Source organism: Phoxinus phoxinus, assembly GCF_949152265.1.
Source record: "Phoxinus phoxinus genome assembly, chromosome: 6".
NCBI lineage: Eukaryota > Metazoa > Chordata > Actinopteri > Cypriniformes > Leuciscidae > Phoxinus > Phoxinus phoxinus.
Window position 1 is genome coordinate 23,973,134 of NC_136881.1, and position 20,176 is coordinate 23,993,309.

At 38.4% G+C, this 20,176-nt stretch overlaps 1 protein-coding gene across 2 annotated transcripts in view; it reads right to left on the minus strand.

Moving 5' to 3' along the window:
- The window catches only part of rims1b (regulating synaptic membrane exocytosis 1b), an 81,305-nt gene that overhangs the window by 53,540 nt on the left and 7,589 nt on the right, over nucleotides 1-20,176 (minus strand). For both annotated transcript variants that reach the window (XM_079616663.1, XM_079616660.1), the window contains exon 2: nucleotides 13,356-13,569. In XM_079616663.1, the coding sequence (XP_079472789.1) occupies nucleotides 13,356-13,569 (214 nt within the window). The remainder of the gene's footprint in view (nucleotides 1-13,355; nucleotides 13,570-20,176) is intronic.

The window sequence follows — 20,176 nt, forward strand, 5'->3', positions numbered from 1 at the left end:
ATTGCTAGCCCTTCACCATTATTCAATCCATTGATGAGACAATCCTGCTGTGCTCTTCCCTTCAATGTCATGGGGAAACTACCATTGATCAACATTTATCTTGAAAAGAGGGACCACAGATCTCAATTAAAAACTAGCACGTGCTCTTATTGCTAAACAGAAAGTAATTCACTCGTATTGGTGAGAACTGGTTTGGCAGATCATAATCACAAGAGTTTGTGTAGGAACAGAAAAAATCAACACCTCAAAGACACCTAATAAATGTTAATGTGCTTCATATAAGATTAGATGTGTAGATGGCTGGATTACTCATCACTAGTTTTGTGCAGTCGAGGATGGGTAAAATAATCCAAGGTTTTAATCCTTGAATTAGATCGAATTCAAGCTACACGCACAATGGAGGATTCACTTTCTCTCCATTATATTTTATGTATTTTTTCTCCAAAGGCCAGTTCACAACAATATCAAGGGCAGCTTCTCATCTTGTGAAGGCTTGATTCAAGATTCAAGAGCCCCTCTCTCCCAACTAGAGAACTGAGGAGATGTAGGCCACTAAGACCTGGCCATTGTCACGAGAGAGAGAGAGAGAGAGAGAGAGAGAGAGAGAGAGAGAGAGAGAGAGAGAGAGAGAGAGAGAGAGAGAGAGAGAGAGAGAGAGAGAGAGAGAGAGAGAGAGAGAGATTAAATCAGAAAAAGAGGTCAAGAACAGTGGTTTCACTGTATTCCTGAATAGCATGAATAGGATTTTCTTGTGCAGGGAGATCACTAAGTATCAGAAGACCCGATAAAAACAAGCACAATTGAATTTAACTGCAGACCTGAGGTCAGCACATACTGTATGGAAAGACAGAGAGAGAGGGATGAGAGAGAGCATTGTGTGTGTGTGTGTACATTTATATGGGTGTAAATTAACTCTCTACTGTTCTCTAAGAGAAAGTGTGCCAGCCACCCCCTGCTTTGGTGAATACTCTTCTCCATGGTAACCAAATCAGTGAGAGGAGACGTACAGAAGACAATGTAACTCTCCAGTATACTGAGAATCATGAATATCACAAATATTTGCACTTTTAATTTCCTAAAGATGTATAAATTGTATTTTATTATTGTATTTTAAATGCAAATTTCTATGCGTAATTTATACATGACGATATATCATAGAGAGCTAAGTTTGAATTGAATATGGGGGATAATTGAAATTGGGGATAAACAAGTATTAGTTTGGACTTTTTTACTCAGAAAAGATCTTCACTGGAGTTTTTGCATTTTTATCTATTTAAAGTATTAGTAAAATTTTATATGAAAGAAAAGTTAAGTTTTAATAATTTCTGTAAATCAGTTCAAAATGTTTGTCAGTAAATTTAAAACTTGATTCAATGATTCTGGTGTGTGGTGAGCGCACTGGCGCCGTTGTATTATGGCTGCCATCGCATCATCCAAGTGGATGCTCACACTGGTGGTGGTTGAGGAGAGACCCTGACATCACTGTAAAGTGCTTTGGGTGTACAGTAGTAGTACATATGAAAGCACTATATAAATGCCTCATTCATTCATTCAATGACTTCATGTGCATTATAACTCAAAAACGTTCAATGAAGTACATATGCATTTTTTATAATAGTCTATATTTATCGATAAATGATCGAAAGACTAACAACTATCAAGGTACACTTTAACTTTATCACTGTATCACTTCAAAAAAAGTGAATATATGATATGACTAGCTTTAAAGGACAAAAGCAGTAACATGATACTGAAGATAAATGAATGCTGTTGGGACTGAGAGGAAAATTGCATCTGCAGTGTTTGGAGAAAAGGACTAGGGCTCAACTGTGCTAGTTCAGAAGAAATGGGTTATGAAAAATAACTACCTTCCTCTCAAAAACTGACAGATCTGCTGACGCAGTGTCCATTGCACACCTCAAAGAGAAAACTTGCCCATACATCACAAACACACAGCTTGGATCCAGCGAAGCACTCAAGGGACTTTTAATATTAAAGAATACAGACACCTGTGTCAGGCTGCCTATATGTCAGTATAGTTTAAAGGGGTCATATCATGGAAAACCACATTATTCCCTGATCTTTTGAAAAATACATATTACCCAATACAAATGCCCCATTCTGTTCCAGAAGAAACACTATCCATGCAATTATAGCTGCCACACATCAATCCAGACACATCATACAGACTCCTAAAGGACTTTCATATTTGCTTGGCCAGCTCAACCACTGGCAGACCAATGGAGGACTGAAAGGAGGAATAGCATGTGCATTCATCAGCATTTGTGCACTCTCTGTAAACAGAACAGGGATAAATGGAGTCCCTAGCCAGCTGCTGGTCAGAAGGGATTGTTACACTGGTAAGTTAAACTCATTCCTTTTCCTAACAACATGGCTAATGGCTAAGCTAAGCAGTTTTCACACTAAAAGGCTGTTAGGAAGAGATTGCTTCTTTATCTTGTTAGCAAGCCACAATCATGTTGCTCTTTTCAAAACATTTCCGGTGCTGACCAATTATGACATACTGTATGTACAGGTAAAGGCTTGATGGCTAAAGACCAAAGTATACTAATATAAGTAGTAATACGTTTTTCATATAAAGGTTGGTAACACTTTATAACAAGTATGCAGTAATAAAGTACTTACAAATCATTAAATTAAAGTTAATTCATAGTTAATATTATTGTTGTCTCTAGTTATTTATTATATATGCGTTGTATATATTTATATAGGCTATATATCAAATAGTGAGATAGCGACACTTAACGTCACTTTACGCTCGTAGCGTAGCGCGTCTGAAGTATAATTGAAACTAGTCCAATCACAATGTGACGTGTGATGGATTTTTTAATTAATCATAACCAACATTTATTTTTCTTGCAGGAACAACATTCATATGCTTTTGAATCTTAAATGTTTCCAAACTTTTTGGTCGAAAACTCGTGACTTTGAGTGTGTGAGTGTAAAAATAACAACTATGGGAAATTAAACTAGACAGATATCTAGGTTTGAAACCTTGTGATTATGAAGTAATCAAGAAAACAGAGTTTGCTTCTACCAAGTAACAGAAGGGTTTGCCTATGAAGAACCAATCAAATTGTTGGGAAATCATGTAATATATCATGTCATTTTCGCCATGCTCCTATCCTATAAAAACTGTTGGATTCCTTTTGGGGGATTCTGGGGGAGAAACTGGGGGATTCTCTCTGTAATTTGTCTGAGATCCTCCGGCCGTCATTAAAGCATATTCGAAGGCATTGTCTGAAGTCTGTCAGTTATTATTGCTGCGGAGCAAGTTAGTTAGGGGAACAAGTTAGGGATACGAACTCGAAGCCAGTTGTCGACTGTAGACGCAGAGCTAGAGTATAAAGATATTATTACTGTAGACGTTTGGGGAAGTCGATTGTAGACGAGACCCAGATAAACTAACGTCGACTGTAGACGTTCGGGGAAGTCAATTGTAGACGAGACCAAGATAAACTAACGTCGACTGCAGACGTACGGGGATGTCGATTGTAGACGAGACCCAGATAAACTAACGTCGACTGCAGACGTTCAGGGAAGTCAATTGTAGACGAGACCAAGATAAACTAACGTCGACTGCAGACGTACGGGGATGTCGATTGTAGACGAGACCCAGATAAACTAACGTCGACTGTAGACGTTCGGGGATGTCGATTGTAGACGAGACCCAGATAAACTAACGTCGACTGTAGACGTTCGGGGAAGTCAATTGTAGACGAGACCAAGATAAACTAACGTCGACTGTAGACGTTCGGGGATGTCGATTGTAGACGAGACCCAGATAAACTAACGTCGACTGTAGACGTTCGGGGAAGTCAATTGTAGACGAGACCAAGATAAACTAACGTCGACTGTAGACGTTCGGGGATGTCGATTGTAGACGAGACCCAGATAAACTAACGTCGACTGTAGACGTTCGGGGAAGTCAATTGTAGACGAGACCAAGATAAACTAACGTCGACTGCAGACGTACGGGGATGTCGATTGTAGACGAGACCCAGGTAGACTTACATGTAGGTCAGGTGCGAAATAAGAAAATTCTACCACAGACGGCATACACGGAAGCTACAATGGGACGCCAGCATACAATAGCATTAGCTTCCTGTTATGTGACCTGTCTATTTGGTGTTGTTTGAAGGAGGGCTAAGTCGCCACCGAGTGCACTTCGGAACAAATTTGGTTTTAGTGAATGCACGTTGCATTGTTCGCCCCGAAGGCTTGCGGCCAGGCAGTGTTCACGTCCGCACACCGGAAATAGTCTTCGATTAGTCCCTGCCGATTCTCTGCTTCAGGGTGTCGAGAACAAAACCAAAAGAGCCTTCCCTCTGGAGAGCCATCAGGAAATCGATGTCTGTATCCCACCGCCAAGTGTGCTCGGGACAAATCGGTTTCCAGGGAATGCACGCTGCAGTGTCCGCCCCAAAGGCATGCGGCCAGGCATTGTTCGCGTCTGCACACCGAAAATCGTTTTCAATTATTCCCTGCCGGTCCACCACTTCAGGGTGTCGTAATTTCGTAAAATTCGTAATTTCCTGATAGGACCGCGAGAGCGATTGAAAAGCATACAGAGTTTTATATACGGTAGTTACGACATGGTGTGAACGCAGCAAGTCCTTCGGCATTGCAGTGTGGGCTCTCCCGTTCAAATGCACTGTGAGTTATGGATAAAAACAGTGGGCTCTCCGGTTTGAATGCTGTGTGAGCTTTGCGTTATATACAATGGGGTGTCCTGATCGAATGGCAGTGTGGGCCTACCGTTTGGATGCAGTAGGCCAGGGCTATTCAACTAGCTACATTCGAGGGCCGGATCATCAAATCAAAAAGTTGAGGTGGGCCGGTGGGTTGGTTTGGGGGTTTAGTTTATTGAAACTTTATTTCTTGAAACATAACATTTTCAATAAATAAGCTAAAGTAAACCTAAAAAAAGTATTGTATTTACTTGGAAATGTGGTACCCAACAGTATGCAGATATATAAGACCATAATAAGAGTATCACATTTTATCACATTCTCATTTCTAGGCTCCATGTTGTGGATTCAGTGGCGGGAAACTCTCCAACCTCAGTGACAAACCTCCAGTCTAAATACAGCTCCCGTAGGAGCTTGATACTGCCACCGCAGTGTCCCGCTTAACTCTATACTGCCGCTGCAGTGCCCCACCATAACTCCAACAGGAGCTGCGCTAACTTTCCTTCCTATTTAACTTTCTTTCCCAGTTTTAGGGGGGCCTTCTGGACCATTAAACCGAATTACACATGCCAATATCACTTAAATAGCTATAAGCATTTCGATTCGGTAAATACTGTTTGCTGTCCAAATTATACTTTGCAATTTTGGGGGGCAAATCGGAGCTTAAGTGGAAAATACTCCCGGGCCCCTTCATAGCGGACAGCAAGCCAAAACTGTTTACCATGTACGCTCAGATTACATGGGCACACAAACTCGTGAAATGCACATTTGAGCGACTCATACACGGAGCATATGCAGAGAAAAGTTTGTGTGGAGCAATATTTACTGTGAACAGAGCTTCTCATAGACACTGAAAACACCAGATCATGAGCTTCTCATATGAAAATGAACACAGTGCCACACTTCACTCTGAAACATGTAGCAGACTGTATGTTTATTCAATAATTCACAATTGTTTGCGATTTGATAATCACACTAAATGCGATTTAAGTTTTAATTTGATGAATTGTTCAGCCCAAACTTCTGGAGAGAAGTAGCGCAGACACTGGACACAGATAAAACTTTCTAATGTGTCAGCCGCCTGGGATCAGGCACGATGTCAAATGAAGAATACTTTCAAAGGCTACACGTTGGGCTGTAAGCACATCCTATATGTATGCGAAAAAACAAGGTATACTTTCAGATAAGCGTCAACACTGTTGGAGACATCCACAGTATACAGCTTAAAGTTGAGCTCTTTAACGACATGATTCATTAGAACTAAGCACAGTAGTATGCTAAAAAAAACAAGAAAGGAATGATATTTTTATTTCAGCAGCATAAATTCAACACCAATACTAGTCATTCACAAAGTTACGACAAGCACAAACACAGTAATAAACAAAGACACCTGACAGACAACACATCACACACATAATAGCACAAAAACACACAAGTCACAAGTGCCCACTGGAGTGCAGGGTAAGTATTTCTCTCTGAGTGCTTTCATAAATACTAACAAAGTGAGTTGTGAATATGACATATTGGTCGTGGTAAAACCCTGAATTTTGACCTTTAACTTTCACCCCGTGGCATGCCTATTGCAGTCCCAGGACACAAGCAGGTGCAGTGAACATGCACAGATAAGCATTCTCTCATCACTGGTAGCACTTTAAGTGAAAGGGAGTCCATTCCATGTTTGGAATCATGTCTCTACTGAGAATCATGTAGAGCACAGCTTACGTAGTGTTTAAGTTAAACCCATTTGACTAAAGAGCAACCAGTTGTGAGACATCAATATTCCAACAAATCCAAATACCCTATTCCCCTAACCCCCTTGCTGTGGCAACTACTTCGGCATCCCTGGCGGTAGCAACAAGGAAGGGAGGGGGATGGGGTTCAGCCAAACACATGCTAGTATCCTATTAGCTGGCTCTCATGAGCAAATAATTGGTGGCCCATGCAGAATCTACAATACTCAGAATGTCTTACCCTGTCTTTCCCTATGAGACACTTTGCATGAACAGAAGACAAATAATGGGCGCAACATTAGTCAAATTTTGTTTGTGCTCAATATAGCAGAAAAAAAAATCAACAGAATTTTTGGGCAACATAAATCAACAACAGAGGTTTAATAAGGTGACAATGCCAGTAAAATTCAATGCTCTTTTTTTGCAACTAAAAACTATGAATTATTGTGCAATTTACAGTGAAATACAGTAAAAAGACATTCCCAGATGTACATTCATGACATATAATTACATTTATTTAAATAGGTTTGTTTCTTTAGGTTTCTTAGGTTGTTTCCTAATGTGTTACCTTTTCAGTAATTTAGTTCATGTTTATTGCATTATTTTAGTGTTATTTGAGTTACCCTGATGGTCTTTTGTCTTTGTGTGTATGACCCTGTGAACCATCGATATATGAGTATTGGCAAAGTTTTATGGACAGGCAATGATTTAACATGGCTTTATATTATGCCACCTGTATTATTATGGTGCTTATCAGTACATTATAAGTTAAAAGCAGATTTTGGTAGTTCAAGTGGTTATATTAACATTATATAAATAAATGATATATATGGTTATAAGTTGAGCACATAAATGCCATAGCATAACACCTGAAGCATTGTCACAGTATCTCTTATAGTGAATTTCTGGCAACCACAGCTACCTTTTTTTACCGTAAATTTAATGGGATATTTTTTTGTATGAACTCACTTTTTCACTGAAGGTTTTGCATGTGGGTAAATATTCAAACCACACACTCACACACACATACATACACAACTACTTATATTAGCAACAGAAATGGCATTAGTCCATTCAGTCCAGTGATTGTGCACATTCAGACGTAACACTTCCCTCAAATCACATTAGTAGAGCACACAACAAAAAGAAAAGAAAAACTCTAACCACTTTGTCCTCCTTGAGTCATGCAGTCCAGGAAGCAGAGAGTGAAAGACAAGCAAACAGAGGTAGAGGGGGGTTGGAGGTGGAAGAGGAAAAAGTGTGAAATTAAAATTGAAAATAAATGGTGAGAAATGGAAAGAGAGAGTGTGTGAAAACGAAATGGAGGGAGGGAAGGAAGAGTGGGTGGAGGGGAAAGGAGGTGGGAAAGTGTTAGTGAAGCAACCCAGTTTTCTCTCGTGCGTCAAAATAGACATTGAGAGTGTCAAGGGCATTTAAAAAATGTTTTAATGCTTGTAATATTAATACATGTAACACTGACATATTGAACTGTACACTGTCATTGACATATTGACATATTGAACTTGAAATGTTATCTATGTGATCAGATATGGGGTTTTTTATATGTAACGGCAGACATGTCCAACAATGGTCATGGCTCTCTGCTAGAGATGAAATGTGAGAACAGAACAATGACACCTCTAGACAGGTTTTCCACTCATACTAAAATGAGAATGTCACAAAACACAGATGAGGGGTCCAAGCAACCTCACAGGATGCTTGTCCATAACTGTGAGGCCTCACTGAATCTGTGTCTGTGCATCATATTTGTTATACAAATTGTGTTTGATTTGGGAGGTCTGCAGCAAATCCATTGGATGATTGCGGTTACATGAGTTTGTACCTGTAATGCCCCCAACAGGGAAACACAAGAACAGCATGTGAAGGGTGTGCTCTATTGCAGTCCTGGTCCTTTCAAAGGTATTGATTGTGATTGATCAGGGGTGCTGCATGGCTGGGTGAATTTGAAACAAACTGATCTTTACTGTGAGAATTATCAGAAGGAATAAAATAATTTTCAGAAGAGGATATGACTGATTAGCATAAAAGTGGGTCTGACTGAGTGATCAAGAGCCAGAAAACATTTACTGGATAAATAAACACGCTTAAAAACACTACCATACACCGGCTGCACATACACTACTTCTGTTTCTTACACACACTAAACTTACTGCGATAGTCAATGTAGTCAGGGTTAGTGGTGTACATGGTGTTCAGTCACACACCGATTACATCACTTGCCCAATAAGGCACCGCCCCCCATCGCCGTTTTGATTTTTTATAGTAATAAAAAAATAATTTAGTTTAGTTAGAGAGCAGACACTACAATTAAAAACTGAACACGTCGGCTCAATTCAGTGTGAGTCGCAGCACAGATCCGCAGCAGGAGTCAGATTTATTTCATCACGTGACGAGTGTTAGGCCAGCTGACTAACAAGATGAGTGAGGCGAGCTGACTGACAAGACGATGGCGAAAGATTTGGTTTCAAAGCGAAATGTAAAAGCGCCTATTTGTCAATATTTTCTAATTGTACAGTTGTGTTGCTGTTTTTCATTAAAAAGAATAATGAACCCACTATTCAAGCAATTACCGCCACCGAATTGCCGCTAATTCACTACAGCTAAAGGGCATTCATAAGCGATTTAAAAGCAAGGTGGAAAAGAGGGAAAAACTCCAACGCCTTTTTGCATTTGCATTTTGGCGACAGAACCTGCTGCAAATGATAACCATGACGACTGTGCGAAACAACAACAGAGTTGCGTACTAGACGCTACAACTATTACTTTTGCATTTTTTTATGAGACTCAATGTGTTGCCATGGTTTCTACGGCAGTAAAAGTGGAAGCCAAGGATAACGCGGATGTGGAGAGCAGGACTAAGTCGAGGGACGTGAGAGAACGACACGAGACTGGTGCGTCGCGCAGGTTTCGCTCATCAGTAATCACACCACCGGTCTTACGTCGTTCTCTCACATCCCTCGACCTCGTCCTGCTCGCCACATCCGCGTTATCCTTGGTTTCGTATATCTCACGGAGGAGCGGAGGCATAAAAGGAGGAGCGACGACACTGGAGATCGAGAGAGAAACAGGCCTGATTTTATGTGACGTTTTATTTATGTTTAGTGTGGCCAGCAGTCGTCCGTGAGGGGCTGCTGGCTTATACTTTCATTTTTGTATTTGTTTAATTTTTTTATTAAAATTGTGAAATGTTCGCTGGTTCCCACCTCTTTCTTCCCACAACATCTAAACTCTGCTACATCGGACATGACGGAATTGACAGGAGACGCAATGTGGAAGGACATTAAAATGACAAATTTCTCTGGATTTGAACATTGTTGGAAACAATTGGGAATAATGTAAGTACACAAGTAAAAAAAATATAACACTTTGCTAGTGGTTCTTGGATATTTTAATGTAAAAATCTTACATATTGTGCCTTTAATGGCTGGTGGTAACCAATAAACAGTTAATATTATAAATCTGGATTGTTAAATTAAATTGTTAAATTATTATACAAGGGATGCCATGTGACTGTTCTGAAACAGAGTTTACTATACATTTTAAAAAAAAACATTAGAATACGTTGTTTTATTTGTGATAATGCAATAAACATGACAAATTGTGTGAAAATCTTTTTTAGACAGGCTGTCATACATTTTTTTTATAAACTAGGGTTGGGCGATATTATCAAAATCTTATTTCACGATAAGAGATTTGTTTTCGTCACGATAACAATATATATCATGGCTATAGTTTTTGTTTTTTGTTATTAAAAATAATAACAAAGAAGCAAATTACATGAATTACATTTACATTTATTATTATTAATGCTACAAAAAGTATTCAGTCAAGAGCAGCAAGTTCTTTTCTCTATTATTTGATTAACTTTAATGACAGGGAGCAGCATATATCTTAGGGTGCTGTCACTTTAAAGGAACACTCTACTTTTTTTGGAAATAGGCTAATTTTCCAACTCCCCTAGAGTTAAACAGTTGAGTTTTAAAGTTTTCGAATCCATTCAGCCGATCTCCGGGTCTGGCGGTAGCAATTTTAGCATAGCTTAGCATAGATCATTGAATCTGATTAGACCGTTAGCATCTTTCTCAAAAAAATGTCCAAATAGTTTCGATATTTTTCCAATTTAAAACTTGACTCTTCTGTAGTTACATTGTGTACTAAGACTGACAGAAAATGAAAAGTTGCAATTTTCTAGGCCAATATGACTAGGAACTATACTCTCTTTCCTATATTAGAATGGAAAAATATTTAAACTCTTTGGTCATTTTTTTGAGAGAAATGCTAACGGTCTAATCAGATTCAATGATCTATGCTAAGCTATGCTAAAAGTGCTACCGCCAGACCCGGAGATCGACTGAATGGATTCGAAAACGGTAAAACTCAACTGTTTAACTCTAGGGGAGTTGGAAAATAAGCTATTTCCAAAAAAGTGGAGTGTTCCTTTAATAATGAATGCAGGGGTTCCTTTAATAATGAATGCAGGAATCCATTATACTGATACCGCACTGAGTTCTTTTTCACAGCTTATTGTACTTAATAACTCTTTTTAACATCAAGCACGTCCCAAATTCACAATTGCTTTCAATTGGTCAGTATAAGCACCGCACAATTCATGCCTTATTGCGCTTAATAACTCTTTTTAACATCAAGCACGTCCCGCTCTAGCCTGGGAAAACCCAGACCACTCTCAGTTGTAACTGAGTTAGGGTCTGGCAAAGCTCCATAGACAATTCATTTCCACAGGGGCGTCACCAACGGACGTCGGATAGATCTAAAACCAATCAGAGCGATGAATGACATGACGTATGCAGAGCGACGGAGAAACATTTCGAGACTCTCAGCAATTCTCTGTTTGTGTTAACGAAAATGACCATTTTAAATCGCTTGAAACAGACGCGATAGCTGATTCGAACGAGTGATGTTGTGATGTTCCACGGCGGCATCCATCTTTGTAATGTACAAAATCTGCGTCACCGTCTCTGCTCTGTCGTCATCATCGTGTAAAGCCCGCCCCAACGTTTCTGATTGGTGCCGCGATTTCGACGGATTGGAAATGGGTTTCAATGGGCTCTTTGCCAGACCCACTTGCAGAGCAAATCTAAATTTGCCGGAAGTGGTCTGGGTTTTCCCAGGCTAGTCCCGCTCTTTATCATCTCATTCATGTGTTTCATGAGTCTAAAGTATCAATAGTGCTGTGCTACGCGTATATATTTACATACTGCGATAAACACAATACAGAAAAATCTCTAACGATAGACAATTTATAACGTTACCACGACATACAGTATATCGTGATACCTCCCAGCCCTATTATGAACAACACATCCAAAAACAAGAGCGAACTACCGAAATATTAACAACCGATTATGGTGTAATCCATTCCATGTGAGGTCAGCTCCATCAATTGCCACTTTTAAGTTTTAATTAAAAACATATCATATGTATTTTCTTTAGCTCTTGAATAAGTCATGTTTGTTTTGTTGTATGTAATATTAAATGTTGGTTTTAATGTCATAATTTTTGTAAAGCACTTTGGGGCAATGTCTGTTATTTGAAAATGTGCTATATAAATAAAGTTGCTTGCTTGCTAATCATTGTATGCTTTTTCCTGTGAGCTTCTTTTTTTTTTTTTTTTTTGCATAATTATAATTTTGTAAAATAAAACATGTATCTGCCAAATATATTTTTGTCAGAAAAATACAGGTGCAACTCGAAAAATTTGAATATCGTGCAAAAGTGAATTTATTTCAGTAATTCAACTTAAAAGGTGAAACTAATATATTATATAGATTCATTACATGCAAAGTGAGATATTTCAAGCGAGTTTCACCTGTATCTTAACCAATTAGTGTTTTGTTATTTCCACACATTTAAAATATTAAAAATATATATATATATTCTCATAATATTTTGTAGGATCATTAAAAAATGATTGACCACAAATTGTTTGTAGTGTGTCTGAACAAACTTGATTCAGAGGAGTCTCATGTTTCATTAAAAAAATACTTCATCTGTGTTTAGAAGATGAACAAGTCATATGGGTTTGGAACAACATGAGGGTGAGTAATTGATGAAAGAATGTTCATTATTGGACGAACTAACACTACAAGTTATTGCTGGACAATGATCTAAATCTAAACATCCAATATCAGCTTAAAATTGTCAATACTGGCCAATTATTAAAATGGTGCCAGTATACTGTGCGTATAATATAAACAGCATTATAAGGTTGAGCTGCTTTAAAATACGTATCCACAGAACACTGCTTTCAGAGTCCCACTGTTACTATTCCTTATTGAAAACTTTGGGTAGGGACAGTAGGGGACCTCACCCAGCTGGGGAGGACGGAACTAAGGCAGATTGTTCCTCAGCATGCCCAGTGAGATGAGTCCAATCTCAGGTAAGTCACTCTAGAGGAGGGAGGGTGTCTTTAGAGACAGCAGGCAAGGATGAGCTCTTAAAATAGACCCTCGCATGTTGTGCTGCTGGAAACGGTCCCACCTTACCCTGCTGGTGCTAAGCAAAGTCAATGAAGATTTCACTCACAGAACGGAGTCTTTATAAAGCTCCGAGGAGCTGTGGGCGGTTTGGATTTCGCAGTTTAAATCTGTAGACTTGTTTGAATAGGAGAAACTGAGATTAACTGTTTGCATTCTGAATTTGGACTTGCCATTCCCTCTAAGTTCTATGATTTATACAGATTAAGTAAATTCCTCAGAAGGGAATCAACCAAACAACTGATATGTAGTTACAAACAGTAAACGACTAAAGCAATCATAATTAAACTAATGTAATATTCAAATGATAAATGATGTGTCAATGGAAGTGACTCCACAGTGAGAAAGACAACATGGAGGATGTGGAAAAACAAGCAATGAAAGGGACGGGTCCTTACATTATTTGAACGCAACGACACTCTTCCCCCGCAGCGGGCGCAGAACTTGGTCTGGCAGTAGGAACACAGATGCCCACAGCCATCTGCAAACTTGGTCTTACGACAGATGCCACAGGTAGGTGCATCATCTTTATGGACAGCCTGCTGTCGTTTCGTTTCTGCCCCAATCTTCTTCACCTGCTCCTTATAACTCTCAAACTGCTGGTGCAGTGTCCTGACAGACAGAAAATACGGAGGGGAGAAATAGAGAGAGGGAAAAAAGGAGCGTGTGTTAGTTTGTTTGTAGTGTTAAATAAACTACAAATAAAATTGAAATTGACAAATGTAATATTAGATGAAAAACTTAAGCCAAAATTAGAAATGTTGCCTTGGCAGCTAAGTGAAATAAATATGTTTAAGATGACACACTAAAATTAATAAAATTAAATAATAATAATAATAATAAAGCTATAGAAAGACAATGCACAAAATTACTAAACCTTCTAATCAAAATGAAACTGAAAATATACAAATAAATTACAAAATATGAATGGTATATAAATATACTACAATAGAACCTCAGCCAACCCAGATACCCCCAATATAAATCATTAAATAACATTTAATGTGGCATTTACTGAATATCAGATCATTTGTTTGTCTTACAGTTAGAAATGTCACAAAGATTTAAAAAACACATTTTATATTGTGTATCTTCTTCTTAGCCCCCTAGCAGTACCTTCAAGTACCTCCAGGTATCCATGGACATACGTTTAGCAAGAAATCTTCCAAAAACCCAACAGGTAAACATTGTTGTATTGTATTGCAGATTGCTAAAATTGCAGACAACTAAACAACTAAAACTGTTATTTTCCAGATGAAAATGAACACATTGAAAAGACATCTTGGCGACGTACATCTGGGTGATGGAAAGTATTTTGTACAACATCATACTATATCCGAAATGTGTCATAGTGCGTATCAGTCTGTAAAACCAGAATTAAAATACGTCATCTGAATTGTAACCTAACTCCACTTTGTTTGTATTCTCCCTTCACTAGAATGAAATTAAACTGTTAATGAATTGCCAATGAGGCGCTGCTGTCAGCTTAAAAAAGATGGGGCTTCATTCCAGAAACATTTCTCAAAGGAACAGCACATTAGCATAACAGTTCTCTTATAGCAAGTGGTTAGCAGCTCTAATGACCACGGTAAAGACATTAAGCCATTTAAAATGATTCCCCTGAAAAAAGGCATAGCTCATTGTAAATTGTGAATTCCTTGCATGCATTTTTCTGTAAAAGTTGCCTCCAACACTATAGGCTGACAGGTAACCGAAACGTTCATCTTCAACTTCTAACCAAGAGCTCACTGGTCAACCCTGTTACACCGTTTGTCATTTGAAAATGTACATAGGCTACACTGCAGTAAAAATTATTCTTCAAGAAATAAAAACCGCGAAAGCAAATGGAAAGCATCACCTCTGTTTGTGGCGAACAGCCATGATCTGCAATTTCCTCTCAAAATCCCAAACCTGCACAAAATAGCGACTCCAGAATCCGCTGAAACTCTCTAACAAATGCACACTTCCCACAACTTGTGGTCTCCATGGCTGAAAATGCTAGCATTCTCTCTTGCTTGCCCACATTTGCAGCTTCCCTTCTAGAATCAGACAGCAGACTGCAGTCCCAGGTATCTGGATGGAGGTTGTGACTTTGGGGAGTCTTGGCTTGTGATGCTATATTACGCAGTCAGGATGAAACCGTTACGTGGGAAGTCGAAGGCGTGGCGACAAGGATGAATCATTGGCAGGAGAATCAAAGAAAAGAAAAGTGACCTCTTTAAGGTTATGTGTGGATATGCTTAAGGAGATTTATGGACGGTTCAAGTGCATTATATACACATATTGAATTACGCTGGCAAACAAATCTTCTAAATAAGATGACAAGACAAGCATGAAAAATGTGTATGGTTTTCCAGACGAATGAAGATTATAAACATGAAGTCATTATTTAGGGAAGTAAGACAAGCACTTTTAGGCAAATGGATAAACTTCTTTAAGTTCACAAGAGTTAGATATTGACTGGTATAGTCTAACCTGAGAGAACTGTCGAGGTTGAGAAAGTTGAGGCTGATTTCGGGTCAGTGCTCTCTACTGGGAACAACTATCATGGTATAGCAAGGGACCAGGTCTCCAGGGATCATGGGAACACAAGTAAGCCAGCTTTACATATCGTCCCCTTGGAATTATAAGGTTCTATCTGACATTTTTGTCAAAATTGAGTTATTCACATATTCTTATTCTGTGACCACTTCTTTACATTATGTGATGTTGTTTTTTAAGTTGTGTACATTTTGGAACTTTTTATTTAGAAAATAAAAAGGTTATTGTAACACAGTCGAATGGAATGTAAAAACTTTCAAGCTCAATATCTCAAAACCAGTCAGAATGCAGATAGAACCTTATAATTCCAAGGGGACGATATCTCAAAAACCGTCATTATTTACTCGCCCTCGTGGCGTTTCAAACCTGTGTGACTTTCTTCTGTAGAATAGGCCTATATGGTGAAATGTTGAAGAATATGCTGGCCAATCATTTCCATAAAGTCAAAAAAGTCAATGAGGACTGAATCTGTCATCTCCTTTTTGTTTGCACCGCCTTCATTTATGCTTATTCAAATAAATAAACCAAAACATTTCATAACAATTTTCTTTGACTGTGATACAGTTAAAAAATGATAGGAAATCAATCATGAGAACCACCATTGATTGACACAAATTTGAATGACAAAAAACGTAAGGATGCTTTTAAAAATGCTTAAGGTAATCTGTGTGTATGTGTAAAATTTGTGTTAAAACTAAAGTGTGGGGTGGGGTGAAAGTTTAAGATTGCTTTGTGTGAGAAACACTGATTATTTTCCCCTGTAGTGATTTGTTAATCACTGAGAGTAGATAATCGAGACAGTGAGTTGAAATCGAGAACTAGATCAGTTCATAAAGAATCATTAAAACCGGTTTTGTGAAATGGATCCATCAACCCACTAAAAAGATCTGACTCAGAATACTGATTCGTTCACAAATCAGACGTTGCTACTTTTCTCAAGAACATTCCAGAGAGAGTTAGAATAGAAATAAAAAGTTTCAGTGAATAACAAGTTAAATTTCAGTCTGCTCATCATTCGAAGTTATTGGACTACTTTGATCATGTGTTTTTGTCATTATGACAGCCCGGTCCTCATTCACTTTCATGATATAAAAATCATGGCCATGAAATATTCTTAAAAAAAACACCTTTTGTGTTAAAGGGAAGAAAGAAATTCACAAATTTGAAACAACATGATGGTGAGTAAATAATGATAATACATTTTTTTAGATGAACTACTCTACTACTACTTTATTACTGAAATCTGTTAGTTGAGCAGTTTTGTTTAATATGATCCCACACTGGACAAGAAACTCAACTGTAAACCATTAGAAAGCTTAATAGAAATGTACAATGACATTTTCAGGTTTAAATTACATCCTGAATTGTTCTGTGTTTCTGTGATGTTGCCATAAGTTAGAAAGGTTGCTGATACTGAAGCTAAATCTAGATCCACTGATTCACTAATATAGAGTGTTTGGCTGGTCATCGGACCACAGTAGAAAAACCATCAATACATTTTTGTTGGAACAGACTGAGGTTAGCTCTTGAGGGTTGAACTTTAGTCTTTCTACACCTTCCCAAAAGGCAAAACAAGTCCAAAAATAGTTGCTTAACTCCACTCCTCTGTTTCACTGTGAGGTATACTTGTAACTTTGTAAACTTTTACTTAATCCTAGGAGCATACCATAAAATGAGATGATTTTTTTTTTTTTAAGATATCAGGAAACCTGAGAACTTTGAGGTTTCCTCCTACTAGTCAGAAAATTCTTTGTGGGATTGGAAAACATGGGATGACCTCATTCTGCCAAGAAAGTAAGACAACATAAGGACACCCCAAATTTCTGACTAAAATATGGCAAACTTGTGTTTGTGTAAACCTGATCAGATTTAACGACTTCATCAGAAACTATTAACAATTATAAAACCTTTAGTTCTGATCCTCAAATTGGATTGGCTGAGCAGCATTACAAGAGTGTTAGAATACAGTCCAGCAACAGAACTCAGACTTTCATTGTTTGTATCACTCCACTTGTCTGTTTTACAGGCTCCAGACAGACTGTGTGCATGTGTGTACGTGCTACGTAAGAACAAGCCTATGATTTCATCTGGAAATAAAGCAAAATAACTGAGAAAAGTGAGAATTAGTCCTCAGATGACATGTCTGTAATTTATAGCAAAGAATGTATCATTAATTGGACAAATCTCAAACAGATTCATTAAAAGAAGTTATTACTCCACCACGTGCGTGACATCATTAACCAATGTGGTTGAACGACAAATTTGCGACAATTTTCCGGAAACAGTCGTGACTCGTGACTAGCTAGTAGATTTCTTCAACGACGCATCGTACTATGGTAGTTAAGCAGAGAATTACATCGCTGTACGGAAAACGCACCCCTCTGCATTAATGGTGGGGATATATCACTGATACTTTTTGCAGGTTATATTGCTACACCACTCTTTATGAGTGAGTAATTGAATCATTAACTCCACAGACTCATTCAGGAACAAAACAAATGACTGTTGAGAGTGAGTCAATGAATCATTCACTGAAACACATCATTCAAAACCAAAGACTGAATTAACACGGAAGCATACTACTCTCACTATTTCTGTAAAAAAAATAAAAGTAAGAGTAGTTTTTCTGAATTCTGCCACAAATTCATTCAAGAACAAAACAAGTGGCTCTCTGAGATACTCACTCAATACTCAAATGACATCAAAAACAGATTAATTCAGGCATGCAAATAATGTGTTAAGTCTCAGATGTCTAAAATATAACTTACACAATATTAAAAACATTGTCAAACTACCTAGTGTGAAAATGATCACTTGTTTGTGTGATATTGAATTAAAAGACAAAGGCTGAGGAAACTGTATATGTCTGAATAAGGAAAATCCCCACTATCTGTATACTCCGTACAGCTCCTCATTGCTCTAGTTTTCAAGACCCATGCATAGCCTTAAAATGCCCCTCAGACATCAGAATATCTCTCTCTCTCTCTCTCTCTCTCTCTCTCTCTCTCTCTTTTTATATCAGACATGGCCTGGCTAGTAATTATCACCCGTCGATTACATCAGAAGGGTAGGTGTGAGCAAGACGGCAATGAAGGATGGACAGTTGGATGAAGAGATAGGGAGAGGGAGAGAGAAGAAGGACAGGGCGGAAAAGGGAGGAGAGCCGAGAAAAAGGACTATTTCCGTCTCGCTGGCTGATTCCCGGCTGCCGCCTCGCCTTGGTGTCTCTTTTTTCCCCCTCTATTTTTCACAAATTAATTGAAAGTGTCCAGTTGGATCAGCACTCAGAGCCCACATACACACAGAAAAATAGCCACACAAACATGACTCAACCCCAAGAGGACTTCCTACCCATTTACGCTTTCAATGAGTTTAAAGATGGAAAATTCAATTTGTAGAATGATCAGTATTACACAAAACTAAAAAAAAGAATGTTTCTTCCAATATAGCATGGTTAAAAGTATGCACTGCAGACATTTACATGTTGTGAAATTCATTATAACTGTGTATAAATATCAGAGAAGTTCATTCATAAAAGTCAAATCTATATTTCCACCCACCACTATACATCCATTTGAAACTAGATACAGAGGAGCGGAAAGAAAGACAAGTATCGATCGTTCAATCAGCTCATAAGTTAAAATCTATTCTTATCCATCAAAAGAGAGGAAGCAATAGATAAAAGTAGTCATAATGAAGGAGAAGCTGAAGTCACCATGGGCAATGGTTACAGAAAACAATGTTGTATAAAGTACCCAATTGTCATATTTAAAGGGATATTCACAGCTGAAAAGATGAATGTGTATTTAAATTGGGTAATTTATGTAGTAGAAATGTGAAATTGTTTTAGAAGTTGCTGCCTTCTAGACTGAGAAAAGCTAGAAAATGTATTTTTGCTAGTTGAAAGACAACAACTTCCAGAATGCACTTGCTTCGCTGCCCTACAAGGCCACTCCCAAGCCACGCCTCTTGTTCATCCATCATCCGCAACTGTTCCTCGCTGTATTGCGGCTCGGCTAGTACAGGTTGCAACGAGCATCGGATTCGCGCACCAGATCTTCAAAATCCCCTTCTGCCATATTAACTTCAAAACTAGCTTCAGCCATCGTGGTTAGCCTACTACTCAGCTTTCTCCACAGTGCAAGAGTCTGTCATTCTGTGAGTGAGATCCCACCCTCTATGGGTGGGTTGAAAACATGCGGAACTAGCTACTACTACTGGCTGTAGTCTCTAGCCTCTAACCAAAAAAGCCTCCGATGGCGCTAAATGAAGATTTTTGCATTATCTGAGTTTTTTTTCCAGACGCACAATACATAAATCTCTCGTCTCAGGAGGACATGAGGGAGGGAAGCACGGTCATTCGAAAATACTACAGGTTTCGACTGATACAAAGCTTAATGCTAATCGGTGAAGTATCCCTTTAAGTAAATATTAATATAAAATAAAAAATATAGGCTACATTCAAATTGGCTTAAACTGTCTTTATATACCAATACATAATTAAAATGTAAGTACTTTGAAAAAGAGAGTATAAAAATTGAGTGACTATAGTGTATTTAATCTTCAAAAAACACAGCTCATTAATTCCATTCGGGACGAAACAAGTGATTGGCTTGCGCGACTGTCACTCTCTGTCGCCATGACTACCGCCGCTATTATTGGCTCTGCCCACGTGCGC